Source organism: Carcharodon carcharias (assembly GCF_017639515.1).
Source record: "Carcharodon carcharias isolate sCarCar2 chromosome 39 unlocalized genomic scaffold, sCarCar2.pri SUPER_39_unloc_8, whole genome shotgun sequence".
NCBI lineage: Eukaryota > Metazoa > Chordata > Chondrichthyes > Lamniformes > Lamnidae > Carcharodon > Carcharodon carcharias.
In genome coordinates, this window is record NW_024470847.1 from 377,665 (window position 1) to 397,668 (window position 20,004).

The 20,004-nt window shown below is 53.7% G+C and overlaps 1 protein-coding gene across 1 annotated transcript in view; it reads right to left on the reverse strand.

The window, feature by feature from the left end:
- Positions 1-7,822: 7,822 nt before the first annotated feature.
- The window catches only part of LOC121275004 (NADH dehydrogenase [ubiquinone] 1 alpha subcomplex subunit 3-like), a 16,192-nt gene continuing 4,010 nt past the window's right edge, over positions 7,823-20,004 (reverse strand). Inside the window, exons 2-4 of the mRNA XM_041182398.1 lie at positions 19,766-19,840; positions 16,643-16,720; positions 7,823-8,001 (exon numbers count right to left, since the gene is read on the reverse strand). Coding sequence (XP_041038332.1) covers positions 7,910-8,001; positions 16,643-16,720; positions 19,766-19,840 — 245 coding nt within the window. The 3' untranslated portion in view covers positions 7,823-7,909. The remainder of the gene's footprint in view (positions 8,002-16,642; positions 16,721-19,765; positions 19,841-20,004) is intronic.

Below are 20,004 nucleotides of genomic sequence, written 5' to 3' on the forward strand. Positions count from 1 at the left end.
CGAGTGTGGTCTAACCGAGGGATAGGGACACTGGAACTGTGCACGGTGCTCCGAGTGTGGTCTAACTGAGGGATACGGAGACCGGAACTGTGCACGGTGCTCCAAGTGTAGTCTAACCAAGGATATAGAGACTGGAACTATGCACGGTGCTCCGAGTGCGGTCTAACCGAGGGATACGGAGACCGGAACTGTGCACGGTGCTCCGAGTGTGGTCTATCTGAGGGATACGGAGACCCGAACTGTGCACGGTGCTCCGAGTGTGGTCTAACCGAGGGATACGGAGACCGGAACTGTGCACGGTGCTCCGAGTGTGGTCTATCTGAGGGATACGGAGACCGGAACTCTGCACGGTGCTCCAAGTGTAGTCTAACCAAGGATATAGAGACTGGAACTGTGCACGGTGCTCCGAGTGTGGTCTAACCGAGGGATACGGAGACCGGAACTGTGCACGGTGCTCCGAGTGTGGTCTAACTGAGGGATACGGAGACCGGAACTGTGCACGGTGCTGCGAGTGTAGTCTAACCGAGTATATAGAGACCGGAACTGTGCACGGTGCTCCGAGTGGTCTGACCGAGGGATACGGAGACCGAAACTGTGCACGGTGCTCCGAGTATGGTCTAACCGAGGGACACTGAGACCGGAACTGCGCACGGTGCTCCGAGTGTGGTCTAACCGAGGGGGATACGGAGACCGGAACTGTGCACGGTGCTCTTAGTGTGGTCTAACCGAGAGATACAGTGACCGGAACTGTGCACGGTGCTCCCAGTGTGGTCTAACCGAGGGATACGGAGACCGGAACTGTGCACGGTGCTCCGAGTGTGGTCTTACCAAGGGATAGGGAGACCGGAACTGTGCACGGTGCTCCGAGTGTGGTCTAATCGAGGGATAAGGAGACCAGAACTGTGCACGGTGCTCCGAGTGTGGTCTAACCGAGGGGATACGGAGACCGGAACTGTGCACGGTGCTCCGAGTGAGGTCTAACCGAGGGATAGGGAGACCGGAACTGTGCACGGTGCTCTGAGTGTGGTCTAACCGAGGGATAGGGAGACCGGAAATGTGCACGGTGCTCTGAGTGTGGTCAAATTGAGGGATACGGAGACCGGAACGGTGCACGGTGCACCGAGTGTGGTCTAACCGAGGATATAGAGATCGGAACTGTGCACGGTGCTCCCAGTGTGGTCTAACCAAGGGATACGGAGACCGGAATTGTGCACGGTGCTCCGAGTGTGGTCTAACCGAGGGATAGGGAGACCGGAACTGTGCACGGTGCTCCGAGTGTGGTCTAACCGAGGGATACGGAGACCGGAACTGTGCACGGTGCTCCGAGTGTGGTCTAACTGAGGGATATGGAGACCGGAACTGTGCACGGTGCTCCAAGTGTAGTCTAACCAAGGATATAGAGACTGGAACTGTGCATGGTGCTCCAAGTGTAGTCTAACTAAGGGATACGGAGACTGGAACTGTGCACAGTGCTCCAAGTGTAGTCTAACCAAGGATATAGAGACCGAAACTGTGCACGGTGCTCCGAGTGTGGTCTAATTGAGGGATACGGAGACCGGAACTATGCACAGTGCTCCGAGCGTGGTCTAACCGAGGGATATGCAGACCGGAACTGTGCACGGTGCTCCAAGTGTAGTCTAACCAAGGATATAGAGACCGGAACTGTGCACGGTGCTCCGAGTGTGGTCTAACCGAGGGATACGGAGACCGAAACTGTGCACGGTGCTCCGAGTATGGTCTAACCAAGAGATAGGGAGACCGGAACTGTGCACGGTGCTCCGAGTGTGGTCTAACCGAGGGATAGAGAGACCAGAACTGTGCACGGTGCTCCGAGTGTGGTCTAACCGAGGGATAGGGAGACTGGAACTGTGCACGGTGCTCCGAGTGTGGTCTAACTGAGGGATACGGAGACCGGAACTGTGCACGGTGCTCCAAGTGTAGTCTAACCAAGGATATAGAGACTGGAACTATGCACGGTGCTCCGAGTGCGGTCTAACCGAGGGATACGGAGACCGGAACTGTGCACGGTGCTCCGAGTGTGGTCTAACTGAGGGATACGGAGACCGGAACTGTGCACGGTGCTGCGAGTGTAGTCTAACCGAGTATATAGAGACCGTAACTGTGCACGGTGCTCCGAGTGGTCTGACCGAGGGATACGGAGACCGAAACTGTGCACGGTGCTCCGAGTATGGTCTAACCGAGGGACACTGAGACCGGAACTGCGCACGGTGCTCCGAGTGTTGTCTAACCGAGGGGGATACGGAGACCGGAACTGTGCACGGTGCTCTTAGTGTGGTCTAACCGAGAGATACAGTGACCGGAACTGTGCACGGTGCTCCCAGTGTGGTCTAACCGAGGGATACGGAGACCAGAACTGTGCACGGTGCTCTGAGTGTGGTCTAACCGAGGGGGATACGGAGACCGGACTGTGCACGCTGCTCCCAGTGTGGTCTAACCGAGGGATACGAAGACCGGAACTGTGCACGGTGCTCTGAGTGTGGTCTAACCGAGGGGGATACGGAGACCGGAACTGTGCACGGTGCTCCCAGTGTGGTCTAACCGAGGGCGATACGGAGACCGGATCTATGCACGGTGCTCCGAGTGTGGTCTAACCAAGGGGGATACGGAGACCCGAACTGTGCACGCTGCTCCCAGTGTGGTCTAACCGAGGGATACGGAGACCGGAACTGTGCACGGTGCTCCGAGTATGATCTAACTGAGGGATACGGAGACTGGAACTGTGCACGATGCTCCGAGTGTGGTCTAACTGAGGGGGATACGGAGACCGGAACTGTGCACGGTGCTCCGAGTGTGGTCTAACCGAGGGATACGGAGACCGGAACTGTGCACGGTGCTCCGAGTGTGGTCCAAACAAGGGGGATACGGAGACCGGAACTGTGCACGGTGCTCCGCGTGTGGTCTAACCGAGGGATACGGAGACCGGAACTGTGCACGATGCTCCGAGTGTGGTCTAACCGAGGGATACGGAGACCGGAACTGTGCACGGTGCTCCGAGTGTGGTCTAACCGAGGGATACGGAGACCGGAACTGTGCACGGTGCTCCGAGTGTGGTCTAACCGAGGGCTACGGAGTCCGGAACTGTGCACGGTGCTCCGTGTGTGGTCTAACCGAGGGATACGGAGACCGGAACTGTGCACGGTGCTCCCAGTGTGGTCTAACCGAGGGGTATACGGAGACCGGAACTGTGCACGGTGCTCCCAGTGTGGTCTAACCGAGGAGTATATGGAGACCGGAACTGTGCACGGTGCTCAGAGTGTGGTCTAACCGAGGGGATACGGAGACCGGAACTGTGCACGGTGCTCCAAGTGTGGTCTATCTGAGGGATACGGAGACCGGAACTGTGCACGGTGCTTCGAGTGTGGTCTAACCGAGGGATACGGAGACCGGAACTGTGCACGGTGCTCCGAGTGTGGTCTATCTGAGGGATACGGAGACCGGAACTCTGCACGGTGCTCCAAGTGTAGTCTAACCAAGGATATAGAGACTGGAACTGTGCACGGTGCTCCGAGTGTGGTCTAACCGAGGGATACGGAGACCGGGACTGTGCACGGTGCTCTGAGTGTGGTCTAACCGAGGGATACGGAGACCGGAACTGTGTACGGTGCTGCGAGTGTAGTCTAACCGAGTATATAGAGAACGGAACTGTGCACGGTGCTCTTAGTGTGGTCTAACCGAGAGATACAGTGACCGGAACTGTGCACGGTGCTCCCAGTGTGGTCTAACCGAGGGATACGGAGACCAGAACTGTGCACGGTGCTCTGAGTGTGGTCTAACCGAGGGGAATACGGAGACCGGAACTGTGCACGCTGCTCCCAGTGTGGTCTAACCGAGGGGGATACAGAGACCGGAACTGTGCACGGTGCTCCCAGTGTGGTCTAACCGTGGGGGATATGGAGATGGACCTGTGCATGGTGCTCCCAGTGTGGTCTAACCAAGGGGGATACGGAGACCGGAACTGTGCACGCTGCTCCCAGTGTGGTCTAACCGAGGGATACGGAGACCGGAACTGTGCACGGTGCTCCGAGTGTGGTCTATCTGAGGGATACGGAGACCGGAACTGTGCACGGTGCTCCGAGTGTGGTCTAACTGAGGGGGATACGGAGACCGGAACTGTGCACGGTGCTCCGAGTGTGGTCTAACCGAGGGATACGGAGACCGGAACTGTGCACGGTGCTCCGAGCATGGTCTAACCGAGGGATACGGAGACCGGAACTGTGCACGGTTCTCCGAGTGTGGTCTAACCGAGGGATACGGAGACCGGAACTGTGCACGGTGCTCCGAGTGTGGTCTAACCGAGGGATACGGAGACCGGAACTGTGCACGGTGCTCCCAGTGTGGTCTAACCGAGGGCTACGGAGACCGGAACTGTGCACGGTGCTCCGTGTGTGGTCTAACCGATGGATACGGAGACCGGAACTGTGCACGGTGCTCCCAGTGTGGTCTAACCGAGGGGTATACGGAGACCGGAACTGTGCACGGTGCTCCCAGTGTGGTCTAACCGAGGAGTATATGGAGACCGGAACTGTGCACGGTGCTCAGAGTGTGGTCTAACCGAGGAGATACGGAGACCGGAACTGTGCACGGTGCTCCCAGTGTGGTCTAACCGAGGGGATACGGAGACCAGAACTGTGCACGGTGCTCCCAGTGTGGTCTAACCGAGGTTTTACATTCCATCCCTAATTTGTGGAACTGAACCCCTGTTTGTAATAGTGTTATTCAGTGGCCCTCGGGAACCTGTGCTTCTACGTCTTGGTGAGAGTTGTATATCTGTCCACCAGATCCCTCAGTTCCTCACCCCCAATCCCCCACCCATTTACCAGATGTTCCCCAAGCCTGAGAACAGAAATTGTTGGCCTCTCTTTCTCTGTCTGCGTCTCTCTCTCACACTGTCTTTCTATCTGTCTCTCTCTCTCACGCTGTCTCTCTCTCTCACAGTCTTTCTCTGTCTGCCTCTCTCACTGTCCCTCTTTCTCTATCTGCCTCTCTCACTGTCCCTCTTTCTCTGTCTGCCTCTCTCTCACACTGTCCCTCTTTCTCTGTCTGCCTCTCTCTCACACTGTCCCTCTTTCTCTGTCTGCCTCTCTCTCACTGTCCCTCTTTCTCTGTCTGCCTCTCTCTCACACTGTCCCTCTTTCTCTGTCTGCCTCTCTCTCACACTGTCCCTCTTTCTCTCTGCCTCTCTCACACTGTCCCTCTTTCTCTGTCTGCCTCTCTCTCACTGTCCCTCTTTCTCTGTCTGCCTCTCTCTCACACTGTCCCTTTCTGTCTGCCTCTCTCTCACACTGTCCCTCTTTCTCTCTGCCTCTCTCACTGTCCCTCTTTCTCTCTGCCTCTCTCACTGTCCCTCTTTCTCTGTCTGCCTCTCTCTCACTGTCCCTCTTTCTCTGTCTGCCTCTCTCTCACAGTCCCTTTCTCTCTGCCTCTCTCTCTGTCCTTCTTTCTCTCTGCCTCTCTCTCACTGTCCCTCTTTCTCTGTCTGCCTCTCTCACTGTCCCTCTTTCTCTGTCTGCCTCTCTCTCATTGTCCCTTTCTCTGTTTGCCTCTCTCACACTGTCCCTCTTTCTCTCTGCCTCTCTCTCTGTCCCTCTTTCTCTGTCTGCCTCTCTCACACTGTCCCACTTTCTCTCTGCCTCTCTCACTGTCCCTCTTTCTCTGTCTGCCTCTCTCTCACACTGTCCCTCTTTGTCTCTGCCTCTCTCACACTGTCCCTCTTTGTCTCTGCCTCTCTCACTGTCCCTCTTTGTCTCTCTACCTGTCTCACACTGTCCCTCTTTCTCTGTCTGCCTTTCTCTCACACTGTCCCTCTTTCTCTGTCTCTCTCTCTCACACTGTCCCTTTTTCTGTCTCTCTCTCACACACTGTCCCTTTTTCTGTTTGCCTCTCTCACACTGTCCTCTTTCTGTCTCTCTCTCACTGTCCCTTTCTGTCTCTCTCTCATACTGTCCCTTTCTCTGTCTCTCTCTCACACTGTCCTTTTTCTGTCTGCCTCTCTCACACTGTCCCTCTTTCTCTGCCTCTCTCTCTGTCCCTCTTTCTGTCTCTCTCTCTCACACTGTCCCTCTTTCTGTCTCTCTCACTGCCCCTTTCACTGCCTCTCACACCGTCCCTCTTTCTGTCTGCCCCTCTCTCACTGTCCCTCTTTCTCTGTCTGCCTCTCACACTGTCCCTCTTTCTCTGTCTGCCTCTCTCACACTGTCCCTCTTTCTCTGTCTGCCTCTCTCTCACACTGTCCCTCTTTCTCTGTCTGCCTCTCTCTCACACTGTCCCTCTTTCTGTCTGCCTCTCTCTCACACACTGTCCCTCTTTCTGTCTGCCTCTCTCTCTCTCACAGTCCCTCTTTCTCTATCTGCCTCTCTCTCTCACACTGTCCCTCTTTCTGTCTGCCTCTCTCACACTGTCCCTCTTTCTCTGTCTGCCTCTCTCTCACACTGTCCCTCTTTCTGTCTGCCTCTCTCTCACACTGTCCCTTTCTCTGTCTGCCTCTCTCTCACACTGTCCCTCTTTCTGTCTGCCTCTCTCTCACACTGTCCCTTTCTGTCTGCCTCTCTCTCTCTCACAGTCCCTCTTTCTCTGTCTGCCTCTCTCTCACACTGTCCCTCTTTCTGTCTCTCTCTTTCTCTGCCTCTCACACTCTCTCCCTGTCACTGTCTCTCTCTCTCCTTTAAGACACTCCTTAAAACCTCCCTCTCTGACCGAGGTTGTGGTTCCCTGTCCCTGACATCCCCTCACATGGTTCAGGGTCAAACCGCGCTCCATAATGTCGTTCTGTAGTCACAGAATCACACAGTGCAGAAGAGGCCCTTCGGCCCATCGAGTCTGCAACGACCTGTGAGAAACACCTGAGCTACCTCCCTAATCCCATTGACCAGCACTTGGCCCCATAGCCTTGAATGTTTATGAGGTGCCAAGTGCTCATCCAGGTGCTTTTTAAAGGATGTGAGGCTAACCTACCTCCAGCACCCTCCCAGGCAGCGCATTCCAGACCCTCCCCACCCTCTGGGTAAAAAAGCTTCTCCTCACATCCCCCCTAAACCTCCTGCCCCCCTCACCTTGAACTTGTGTCCCCCTCGTGACTGACCCTTCAACTATCCCCCCTGTCCATGCCGCTCATAATCTTGTCCACCTCGATCAGGTCGCCCCTCAGTCTTCTCTGCTCCAACCAAAACAACCCAAGTCTATCCGACCTCTCTCCATAACTTAAATGTTTCATCCCAGGCAACATCCTGGTGAATCTCCTCTGCACCCCCTCCAGGTCAATCACATCCTTCCAATAATGTGGTGACCAGAACTGCACACAGTACTCCAGCTGTGGCCTCACCAATGTTCTATACAACTCCAAAATCACCTCCCTACTTTTGTAATCTATGCCTCGATTGATAAAGGCAAGTGTCCCATATGCCTTTTTCACCACCCCACTAACATGCCCCTCCGCCTTCAGAGATCTATGGACACACACGCCAAGGTCCCTTTGTTTCTCAGAACTTCCTAGTGTCATGCCGTTCATTGAATACTTCCTTGTCAAATTACTCCTTCCAAAGTGTATCATCTCAGACTTTTCAGGGTTAAGTTCCATCTGCCACTTATCTGCCCATTTGACCATCCCGTCTATATCTTCCTGTAGCCCAAGACACTCAACCTCACTGTTAACCACCCGGCCAATCTTTGTGCAGCGGAAGGTTTTGTTACATCAAAAGGACAATATAAATACTCTTTCTTATGAAACAATCGCTTGAAAGATGGGAGCAAGCAGGTGACAGCCAGGAAGAGAACAGGAAATTCTATTAATGTCAGCACCACACAGTTTAATCGCACTGTTTATTGGAATTTCTATTGAAGGGAATATAAATACACAGCTTCAAGACAGGACATCAACTGAGCAAACTCCATCTCAAAGTTTCTTCATCCACTCCAGCGATGGTCCGATCTTGTCACTAGGGTGGGAAGGTATGTCTGGCATGTTCCCATCATCCCGGACAGGGACTGGTGAGAGACCAAGGAAGAAACGGTCAGAATTCAGGTAGAGAGAGAGACAGAGCACAAAAACAGGTGCGTTACAAACAGATACTGAACAGGGAGGAGTGTGGGGTATATCAGAGTGTTACAGTGAGGGGTGTGGGTATATCAGAGTGTTACAGTGAGGTGTGTGGGTATATCAGAGTGTTACAGTGAGATGTGTGGGGTATATCAGAGTGTTACACTGAGGGGTGTGTGGGTATATCAGAGTGTTACAGTGGGGGGTGTGGGGTATTTCAGAGTATTACAGTGAGGGGTGTGGGATATAGCAGACTGTTACAGTGAGGGGTTTGAGGTATATCAGAATGTTACAGTGTGGGGTGTGAGGCATATCAGAGTGTTACAGTGAGGGGTGTGGGGTATATCAGTGTGTTACAGTGAGGGGTGTGGGGTATATCAGAGTGTTACAGTAAGGGGTGTGGGGTATATCAGAGTCTTACAGTGAGGGGTGTTGGATATATCAGAGTGTTACAGTGGGGGGTGTGGGATATATCAGGGTGTTACAGTAAGGGGTGTGGGGTATATCAGAGTGTTGCAGTGAGGGGTGTGGGGTATATCAGATTGTTACAGTGAGGGGTGTGGGGTATATCAGAGTGTTACAGTGAGGGGTGTGGGATATATCAGAGCGTTACAGTGAGGGGTGTGGGATATATCAGAGTGTTACAGTGAGGGGTGTGGGGTATATCAGAGTGTTACAGTGAGGGGTGTGGGGTATATCAGAGTGTTACAGTGAGGGGTGTGGGGTATATCAGAGTGTTGCAGTGAGGGGTGTGGGGTATATCAGATTGTTACAGTGAGGGGTGTGGGGTATATCAGAGTGTTACAGTGAGGGGTGGTGGATATATCAGAGTGTTACAGTGGGAGGTGTGGGATATATCAGAGTGTTACAGTGAGGGGTGTGGGGTATATCAGAGTGTTACAGTGAGGGGTGTGGGGTATATCAGAGTGTTACAGTGAGGGGTGTGGGCTGTATCAGAGTGTTACAGTGAGGGGTGCGGGGTATATCAGAGTGTTACAGTGAGGGGTGTGGTGTATATCAGAGTGTTACAGTGAGGGCTATGGGATCTATCAGAGTGTTACAGTGAGGGGTGTGGGATATATCAGAGTGTTACAGGGAGGGGTGTGGGGTATATCAGAGTGCTACAGTGAGGGGTGTGGGGTATATCAGAGTGTTACAGTGAGGGGTGTGGGATATATCAGAGTGTTACAGTGAGGGGTGTGCGATATATCAGTGTTAAAGTGAGGGGTGTGGGATATATCAGAGTGTTACAGTGAGGGGTGTGGGGTATATCAGAGTGTTACAGTGAGGGGTGTGGGGTATATCAGAGCGTTACAGTGAGGGGTGTGGGGTATATCAGAGTGTTACAGTGAGGGGTGTGGGGTATATCAGAGTGTTACAGTGAGGGCTGTGGGATCTATCAGAGTGTTACAGTGAAGGGTGTGGGATCTATCAGAGTGTTAAAGTGAGGGGTGTGAGGTATATCAGAGTGTTACAGTGAGGGGTGTGAGGTATATCAGTGTTACAGTGAGGGGTGTGGGGTATATCAGAGTGTTACAGTGAGGGCTGTGGGATCTATCAGAGTGTTACTGTGAGGGGTGTGGGATATATCAGAGTGTTACAGGGAGGGGTGTGGGGTATATCAGAGTGTTACAGTGAGGGGTGTGGGGTATATCAGAGTGTTACAGTGACGGGTGTGGGGTATATCAGAGTGTTACAGTGAGGGGTGTGGGATATATCAGTGTTCAGTGAGGGGTATGGGATATATCAGAGTGTTACAGTGAGGGGTGTGGTGTATATCAGAGTGTTACAGTGAGGTGTGTGGGGTATATCAGAGTGTTACAGTGAGGGGTGTGGGTTATATCAGAGTGTTACAGTGAGGTGGGTGGGGTATATCAGAGTGTTACAGTGAGGGGTGTGGGATATATCAGAGTGTTACAGTGAGGGGTGTGGGATATATCAGAGCGTTACAGTGAGAGGTGTGAAGTATATCAGAGTGTTACAGTGAGGGGTGTGGGGTATATCAGAGTGTTACAGTGAGGGGTGTGGGGTATATCAGAGTGTTACAGTGAGGGGTGTGGGATATATCAGAGTGTTACAGTGAGGGGTGTGGGATACATCGGAGTGTTACAGTGAGGGGTGTGGGATACATCGGAGTGTTACAGTGAGGGGTGTGGGGTATATCAGAGTGTTACAGTGAGGGGTGTGGGCTATATCAGAGTGTTACAGTAAGGGGTTTGGGATATATCAGAGTGTTTCAGTGAGGTTTGTGGTGTAAATCAGACTGTTACAGTGAGGGATGTTGGATATATCAGAGTGTTACAGTGAGGGGTGTGGGTTATATCAGAGTGTTACAGTGAGAGGTGTGGGATATATCAGAGTGTTACAGTGAAGGGTGTGGGATATGTCAGAGTGTTACAGTGAGGGGTGTGGGATATATCAGTGTGTTACAGTGAGGGGTGTGGGGTATATCAGAGTGTTACAGTGAGCAGTGTGGGGTATATTAGAGTGTTACAGTGAGGGGTGTGGGGTATATCAGAGTGTTACAGTGAGGAGTGTGGAATATATCAGAGTGTTACAGTGAGGGGCGTGGTGTATATCAGAGTGTTACAGTGAGGTGTGTGGGGTATATCAGAGTGTTACAGTGAGGGGTGTGGGGTATATCAGAGCGTTACAGTGAGGGGTGTGGGGTATATCAGTGCGTTACAGTGAGGGGTGTGGTGTATATCAGAGTGTTACAGTGAGGTGTGTGGGGTATATCAGAGTGTTACAGTGAGGGGTGTGGGGTATATCAGAGCGTTACAGTGAGGGGTGTGGGGTATATCAGTGCGTTACAGTGAGGGGTGTGGGGTATATCAGAGTGTTACAGTGAGGGGTGTGGGGTATATCAGAGTGTTACAGTGAGGGGTGTGGGGTATATCAGAGTGTTACAGTGAGGGCTGTGGGTTATATCAGAGTGTTACAGTGAGGGCTGTGGGATCTATCAGAGTGTTACAGTGAGGGGTGTGGGATCTATCAGAGTGTTACAGTGAGGGGTGTGGCGTATATCAGAGTGTTACAGTGAGGGATGTTGGATATATCAGAGTGTTACAGTGAGGGGTGTGGGATATATCAGAGTGTTACAGTGAGGGGTGTGGGGTATATCAGAGTGTTACAGTGGGGGGTGTGGGGTATATCAGAGTGTTACAGTGAGGGGTGTGGGCTATATCAGAGTGTTACAGTGAGGGGTGTGGGATATATCAGAGTGTTACAGTGAGGGGTGTGGGATATATCAGAGTGTTACAGTGAGGGGTGTGGGATACATCAGACTGTTGCACTGAGGGATGTTGGATATATCAGAGTGTTACAGTGATGGGTGTGGGTATATCAGAGTGTTACAGTGAGGGTGTGGGATATATCAGAGTGTTACAGTGAGGGGTGTGGGATATATCAGAGTGTTACAGTGAGGGGTGTGGGATATATCAGGGCGTTACAGTGAGGGGTGTGGGATATATCAGGGCGTTACAGTGAGGGGTGTGGGATATTTCAGAGTGTTACAGTGAGGGGTGTGGGGTATATCAGAGTGTTACAGTGAGGGATGTGGGATATATCAGAGTGTTACAGTGAGGGGTGTGGGATATATCAGAGTGTTACAGTGAGGGGTGTGGGATATATCAGAGTGTTACAGTGAGGGGTGTGGGATATATCAGAGTGTTTCACTGAGGGGTGTGGGACATATCAGAGTGTTACAGTTAGGGGTGTGGGATATCTCAGTGTGTTACAGTGAGGGGTGTGGGATATATCAGAGTGTTACAGTGAGGGGTGTGGGATATATCAGTGTTACAGTGAGGGGTGTGGGATATATCAGAGTGTTACAGTGAGGGGTTTGGTGTATATCAGACTGTTACAGTGAGGTGTGTGGGGTATATCAGAGTGTTACAGTGAGGGGTGTGGGGTATATCAGATTGTTACAGTGAGGGGTGTGGGGTATATCAGAGTGTTACAGTGAGGGGTGTGGTGTATATCAGAGTGTTACAGTGAGGGGTGTGGGATATATCAGAGTGTTACAGTGAGGGGTGTGGTGTAAATCAGAATGTTACAGTGAGGGATGTTGGATATATCAGAGTCTTACAGTGAGGGGTGTGGGATATATCAGAGTGTTACAGTGAGGAGTGTGGGATATATCAGAGTGTTACAGTGAGCGGTGTGGGATATATCAGTGTGTTACAGTGAGGGGTGTGGGGTATATCAGAGTGTTACAGTGAGGGGTGTGGGGTATATCAGAGTGTTACAGTGAGGGGTGTGGTGTATATCAGAGTGTTACAGTGAGGTGTGTGGGGTATATCAGAGTGTTACAGTGAGGGGTGTGGGGTATATCAGAGTGTTACAGTGAGGGGTGTGGGGTATATCAGAGTGTTACAGTGAGGGGTGTGGTGTATATCAGAATGTTACAGTGAGGGGTGTGGGATATATCAGAGTGTTACAGTGAGGGGTGTGGTGTATATCAGAGTGTTACAGTGAGGTGTGTGGGGTATATCAGAGTGTTACAGTGAGGGGTATGGGGTATATCAGAGTGTTACAGTGAGGGGTGTGGGATATATCAGAGTGTTACAGTGAGGTGTGTGGGGTATATCAGAGTGTTACAGTGAGGGGTGTGGGGTATATCAGAGTGTTACAGTGAGGGGTGTGGGATATATCAGAGTGTTACAGTGAGGGGTGTGGGATATATCAGAATGTTACAGTGAGGGGTGTGGGATATCTCAGTGTTACAGTGAGGGGTGTGGGATATATCAGAGTGTTACAGTGAGGGGTGTGGGATATATCAGTGTTACAGTGAGGGGTGTGGGATATATCAGAGTGTTACAGTGAGGGGTGTGGGGTATATCAGAGTGTTACAGTGAGGGGTGTGGGATATATCAGTGTTACAGTGAGGGGTGTGGGATATATGAGAGTGTTACAGTGAGGGGTGTGGGATCTATCAGAGTGTTACAGTGAGGGGTGTGAGGTATATCAGAGTGTTACAGTGAGGGGTGTGGGCTATATCAGAGTGTTACAGTAAGGGGTTTGGGATATATCAGAGTGTTACAGTGAGGGGTGTGGGATATATCAGAGTGTTACAGTGAGGGGTGTGGGATACATCAGACTGTTACACTGAGGGATGTTGGATATATCAGTGTTACAGTGAGGGGTGTGGGGTATATCAGAGGGTTACATTGAGGGGTGTGTGATATATCAGAGTGTTACAGTGAGGGGTGTGGGATATATCAGTGTTACCGTGAGGGGTGTGGGGTATATCAGAGTGTTACAGTGAGGTGTGTGGGGTATATCAGAGTGTTACAGTGATGGGTGTGGGTATATCAGAGTGTTACAGTGAGGGGTGTGTGGTATATCAGAGTGTTACAGTGAGGGGTGTGGGATATATCAGAGTGTTACAGTGAGGGGTGTGGGATACATCAGACTGTTACACTGAGGGATGTTGGATATATCAGAGTGTTACACTGAGGGGTGTGGTGTATATTAGAGTGTGTTACATTGAGGGTTGTGTGATATATCAGAGTGTTACAGTGAGGGCTGTGGGGTATATCAGAGTGTTACCGTGAGGGGTGTGGAGTATATCAGAGTCTTACAGTGAGGTGTGTCGGGTATATCAGAGTGTTACAGTGAGGGGTGTGGGATATATCAGAGTGTTACAGTGAGTGGTGTGGGGTATATCAGAGTGTTACAGTGAGAGGTGTGGGGTATATCAGAGTGTTACAGTGAGGAGTGTGGGGTATATCAGAGTGTTACAGTGATGGGTGTGGGATATATCAGAGTGTTACAGTGAGGGGTGTGGGGTATATCGGAGTGTTACAGTGAGGGGTGTGGGGTATATCAGAGTGTTACAGTGAGGGGTGTGGTGTATATCAGAGTGTTACAGCGAGGGGTGTGGGATATATCAGAGTGTTACAGTGAGGGGTGTGGGATATATCAGAGTGTTACAGTGAGGGGTGTGGGATATATCAGAGTGTTACAGTGAGGTGTGTGGTGTATATCAGAGTGTTACAGTGAGGAGTGTGGGATATATCAGAGTGTTACAGTGAGGGGTGTGGGATATATCAGAGTGTTACAGTGAGGGGTGTGGTGTATATCAGAGTGTTACAGTGAGGGGTGTGGGATATATCAGAGTGTTACAGTGAGGGGTGTGGAGTATATCAGAGTGTTACAGTGAGGGGTGTGGGGTATAACAGAGTGTTACAGTGAGGGGTGTGGGGTATACCAGAGTGTTACAGTGAGGGGTGTGGGGTATATCAGAGTGTTACAGTGAGAGGTGTGGAGTATATCAGAGTGTTTACAGTGAGGTGTGTGGGGTATATCAGAGTGTTACAGTGATGGGTGTGGGTATATCAGAGTGTTACAGTGAGGGGTGTGTGGTATATCAGAGTGTTACAGTGAGGGGTGTGGGATATATCAGAGTGTTACAGTGAGGGGTGTGGGATACATCAGACTGTTACACTGAGGGATGTTGGATATATCAGAGTGTTACACTGAGGGGTGTGGTGTATATTAGAGTGTGTTACATTGAGGGTTGTGTGATATATCAGAGTGTTACAGTGAGGGCTGTGGGGTATATCAGAGTGTTACCGTGAGGGGTGTGGGGTATATCAGAGTGTTACAGTGAGGTGTGTGGGGTATATCAGAGTGTTACAGTGAGGGGTGTGGGATATATCAGAGTGTTACAGTGAGTGGTGTGGGGTATATCAGAGTGTTACAGTGAGAGGTGTGGGGTATATCAGAGTGTTACAGTGAGGAGTGTGGGGTATATCAGAGTGTTACAGTGATGGGTGTGGGATATATCAGAGTGTTACAGTGAGGGGTGTGGGGTATATCAGAGTGTTACAGTGAGGGGTGTGGGGTATATCAAAGTGTTACAGTGAGGGGTGTGGTGTATATCAGAGTGTTACAGTGAGGGGTGTGGGATATATCAGAGTGTTACAGTGAGGGGTGTGGGATATATCAGAGTGTTACAGTGAGGGGTGTGGGATATATCAGAGTGTTACAGTAAGGTGTGTGGTGTATATCAGAGTGTTACAGTGAGGAGTGTGGGATATATCAGAGTGTTACAGTGAGGGGTGTGGGATATATCAGAGTGTTACAGTGAGGGGTGTGGTGTATATCAGAGTGTTACAGTGAGGGGTGTGGGATATATCAGAGTGTTACAGTGAGGGGTGTGGAGTATATCAGAGTGTTACAGTGAGGGGTGTGGGGTATAACAGAGTGTTACAGTGAGGGGTGTGGGGTATACCAGAGTGTTACAGTGAGGGGTGTGGGGTATATCAGAGTGTTACAGTGAGAGGTGTGGAGTATATCAGAGTGTTACAGTGAGGTGTGTGGGGTATATCAGAGTGTTACAGTGATGGGTGTGGGTATATCAGAGTGTTACAGTGAGGGGTGTGTGGTATATCAGAGTGTTACAGTGAGGGGTGTGGGATATATCAGAGTGTTACAGTGAGGGGTGTGGGATACATCAGACTGTTACACTGAGGGATGTTGGATATATCAGAGTGTTACACTGAGGGGTGTGGTGTATATTAGAGTGTGTTACATTGAGGGTTGTGTGATATATCAGAGTGTTACAGTGAGGGCTGTGGGGTATATCAGAGTGTTACCGTGAGGGGTGTGGGGTATATCAGAGTGTTACAGTGAGGTGTGTGGGGTATATCAGAGTGTTACAGTGAGGGGTGTGGGATATATCAGAGTGTTACAGTGAGTGGTGTGGGGTATATCAGAGTGTTACAGTGAGAGGTGTGGGGTATATCAGAGTGTTACAGTGAGGAGTGTGGGGTATATCAGAGTGTTACAGTGATGGGTGTGGGATATATCAGAGTGTTACAGTGAGGGGTGTGGGATATATCAGAGTGTTACAGTGAGGGGTGTGGGATATATCAGAGTGTTACAGTGAGGGGTGTGGGATATATCAGAGTGTTACAGTAAGGTGTGTGGTGTATATCAGAGTGTTACAGTGAGGAGTGTGGGATATATCAGAGTGTTACAGTGAGGGGTGTGGGATATATCAGAGTGTTACAGTGAGGGGTGTGGTGTATATCAGAGTGTTACAGTGAGGGGTGTGGGATATATCAGAGTGTTACAGTGAGGGGTGTGGAGTATATCAGAGTGTTACAGTGAGGGGTGTGGTTTATATCAGAGTGTTACAGTGAGGGGTGTGGGGTATATCAGAGTGTTACAGTGAGGGGTGTGGGGTATACCAGAGTGTTACAGTGAGGGGTGTGGGTATAGCAGAGTGTTACAGTGAGGGGTGTGGGTATACCAGAGTGTTACAGTGAGGGGTGTGGAGTATATCAGAGTGTTACAGTGAGGGGTGTGGGGTATATCAGAGTGTTACAGTGAGGGGTGTGGAGTATATCAGAGTGTTACAGTGAGGGGTGTGGGGTATATCAGAGTGTTACAGTGAGGGGTGTGGGGTATATCAGAGTGTTACAGTGAGAGGTGTGGAGTATATCAGAGTGTTACAGTGAGGGGTGTGTTGTATATCAGAGTGTTACAGTGAGGGGGTGGGGAGGTGAGGGGTGGGGGGTGAGGTTGAGGGATATATCAAGAGTGTCACGGTGGGACTGTCTCTGTCCCAGATCCTACCTGGATATTTGTAGGGAACAGCCTTGTTCAGACGAGCCTGTGTATCTGCCATTGGACTCACCGCTGCTGTGATTAACGCTGTAAAACATCACACCCACTATAACCATCAGACACACACAGCAACCCGACTCCTGCACTGAGGGGGTGGACTGACCCCTCGCTGGGGGGGGAGGGGGATGTGTCTCCCCGTGGGGACTGACCCCTCGCTGGGGGGGGAGGGGGATGGGTCTCCCCGTGGGGACTGACCCCTCGCTGGGGGGTGGGGAGGGGAGAGCCGGAAAGAGTCTGCTCTACTAACCCCCTCTCTGCCCCCCGAAGCCCCTCTCTCTGCACTCCCAACCCCCTCTCTCTAACCCCCCCAACCTCCTCTCTCTGCCCCCCCAACCCCCTCTCTCTGCCCCCCAACCCCCTCTCTCTGCCCCCCCCAACCCCCTCTCTCTGCCCCCCCAACCCCCTCTCTCTGCCCCCCCAACACACCCTCTCTGCCCCAACCTCCTCTCTCTGCCCCCCCAACACCCCCTCTCTGCCCCAACCCCCTCTCTCTGCCCCCCCAACCCCCTCTCTCTGCCCCCCCAACCCCCTCTCTCTGCCCCCCCAACCCCCTCTCTCTGCCCCCCCAACCCCCTCTCTCTGCCCCCCCAACATCCCCTCTCTGCCCGAACATCCCCTCTCTGCCCCAACACCCCCTCTCTGCCCCAACACCCCCTCTCTGCCCCAACACCCCCTCTCTGCCCCAACACCCCCTCTCTGCCCCAACACCCCCTCTCTGCCCCCCCAACACCCCCTCTCTGCCCCCCCAACACCCCCTCTCTGCCCCCCCAACACCCCCTCTCTGCCCCCCCAACACCCCCTCTCTGCCCCCCCAACACCCCCTCTCTGCCCCCCCAACACCCCCTCTCTGCCCCCCCAACACCCCCTCTCTGCCCCCCCAACACCCCCTCTCTGCCCCAACATCCCCTCTCTGCCCCAACACCCTCTCTCTGCCCCCCCAACACCCTCTCTCTGCCCCCCCAACACCCCCTCTCTGCCCCAACATCCCCTCTCTGCCCCAACACCCTCTCTCTGCCCCCCCAACACCCTCTCTCTGCCCCCCCAACACCCCCTCTCTCTGCCCCACCAACACCCTCTCTCTGCCCCCCCAACCCCTCTCTCTGCCCCCCCAACACCCCCTCTCTGCCCCCCCAACACCCCCTCTCTGCCCCAACATCCCCTCTCTGCCCCAACACCCTCTCTCTGCCCCCCCAACACCCTCTCTCTGCCCCCCCAACACCCCCTCTCTGCCCCAACACCCTCTCTCTGCCCCCCCAACACCCCCTCTCTCTGCCCCACCAACACCCTCTCTCTGCCCCCCCAACCCCTCTCTCTTCCCCCCCAACACCCCCTCTCTCTGCCCCCCCAACACCCCCTCTCTCTGCCCCCCCAACACCCCCTCTCTCTGCCCCACCAACACCCCCTCTCTCTGCCCCCCCAACCCCTCTCTCTGCCCCCCCAACACCCCCTCTCTCTGCCCCCCCAACACCCCCTCTCTCTGCCCCCCCAACACCCCCTCTCTCTGCCCCACCAACACCCCCTCTCTCTGCCCCCCCAACACCCCCTCTTTGCCCCCCAACACCCCTCTCTCTGCCCCCCCAACACCCCCTCTCTGCCCCCCCAACACCCCTCTCTCCCCCCCCAACACCCCCTCTCTGCCCCCCCAACACCCCCTCTCTGCCCCAACATCCTCTCTCTGCCCCCCAACATCCTCTCTCTGCCCCCCAACACCCCCTCTCTGCCCCCCCCCAACACCCCCGCTCTGCCCCCCAACACCCCCGCTCTGCCCCCCAACACCCCCTCTCTGCCCCAACACCCTCTCTCTGCCCCCCAACACCCCCTCTCTGCGCCCCCAACACCCCCTCACTGCCCCAACTCCCCTCTCTCTGCCCCACAACACCCCCTCTCTGCCCCCCCAACACCCCCTCTCTGCCCCACAACACCCCCTCTCTGCCCCCCAACACCCCCTCTCTGCCCCCCCAACACCCCCTCTCTGCCCCCCCCAAATCCCCCTCTCTGCCCCAACTCCCCTCTCTCTGCCCCACAACACCCCCTCTCTGCCCCCCCAACACCCCCGCTCTGCCCCCCCAACACCCCCGCTCTGCCCCCCAACACCCCCGCTCTGCCCCCCAACACCCCCGCTCTGCCCCCAACACCCCCTCTCTCTGCCCCCCAACACCCCCTCTCTGCCCCCCCAAACCCCCTCTCTGTCCCCCCCAACACCCCTCTCTCTGCCCCCCCAGCACCCCCTCTCTGCCTCCCCCAAACCCCCTCTCTGCCGCCCAACACCCCCTCTCTCTGCCCCCCAACACCCCCTCTCTGCCCCCCCAGCACCCCCTCTCTGCCTCCCCCAAACCCCCTCTCTGCCGCCCAACACCCCCTCTCTCTGCCCCCCAACACCCCCTCTCTGCCCCCCCAAACCCCCTCTCTGTCCCCCCCAACACCCCTCTCTCTGCCCCCCCAGCACCCCCTCTCTGCCCCCCCAACACCCCCTCTCTGCCCCTCCAAACCACTCTCTCTTCCCCCCAAAACCCCCTCTCTCTGCCCCCCAAAACCCCTTCTCTCTGCCCCCCAACACCCCTCTCTCTGCCCCCCCCAACACCCCCTCTCTCTGCTCCTCCAACACCCCTCTCTCTGCCCCCCAACACCCCTCTCTCTGCCCCCCCAACACCCCCTCTCTCTGCCCCTCCAACACCCCTCTCTCTGCCCCCCAAACCCCTCTCTCTGCCCCACAAGCCCCTCTCTCTGCCCCACAAACCCCTCTCTTTCTGCCCCCCAACACCCCCTCTTTCTGCCCCGCCAACCCCTCTCTCTGCCCCCCAGCACCCCTCTCTCTGCCCCAACACCCCCTTTCTCTGCCCCCATCCCCTCTCTCTGCCCCCCAACCCCCTCTCTCTGCCCCCCAACCCCCTCTCTCTGCCCCCCAACACCCCCTCTCTCTGCGCCCCCAGCACCCCATCTCTCTGCCCCCCCAACCCGTCTCTCTGCCCCAACACCCCTCTCTCTGCCCCAACACACCTCTCACTGCCCCCACTAACCTTCCATCAGCTCCCGCCTGCCCCCTCTCTCTCTCTCTCTTTCTCACTGACTTACCAATGGATCCTATGGCGAGGGATGTCATGATCACAGGCTCCTTAGACCAGGCATTCTTCAAAAAAGATCCAACTCCTGGCTCAGTGAAAGAGTTGGAAAGAGTCACAACAGATCAACCTCATACACGCTCCAAAATCAACCGATACCTGCCCCTCTCTCCAGAGAGGTTACGTTCCAGATTCCCGGGTATCTGTTATTCTACATATAAAACCACCCCGAACCCCTCGATTAGATTCCAG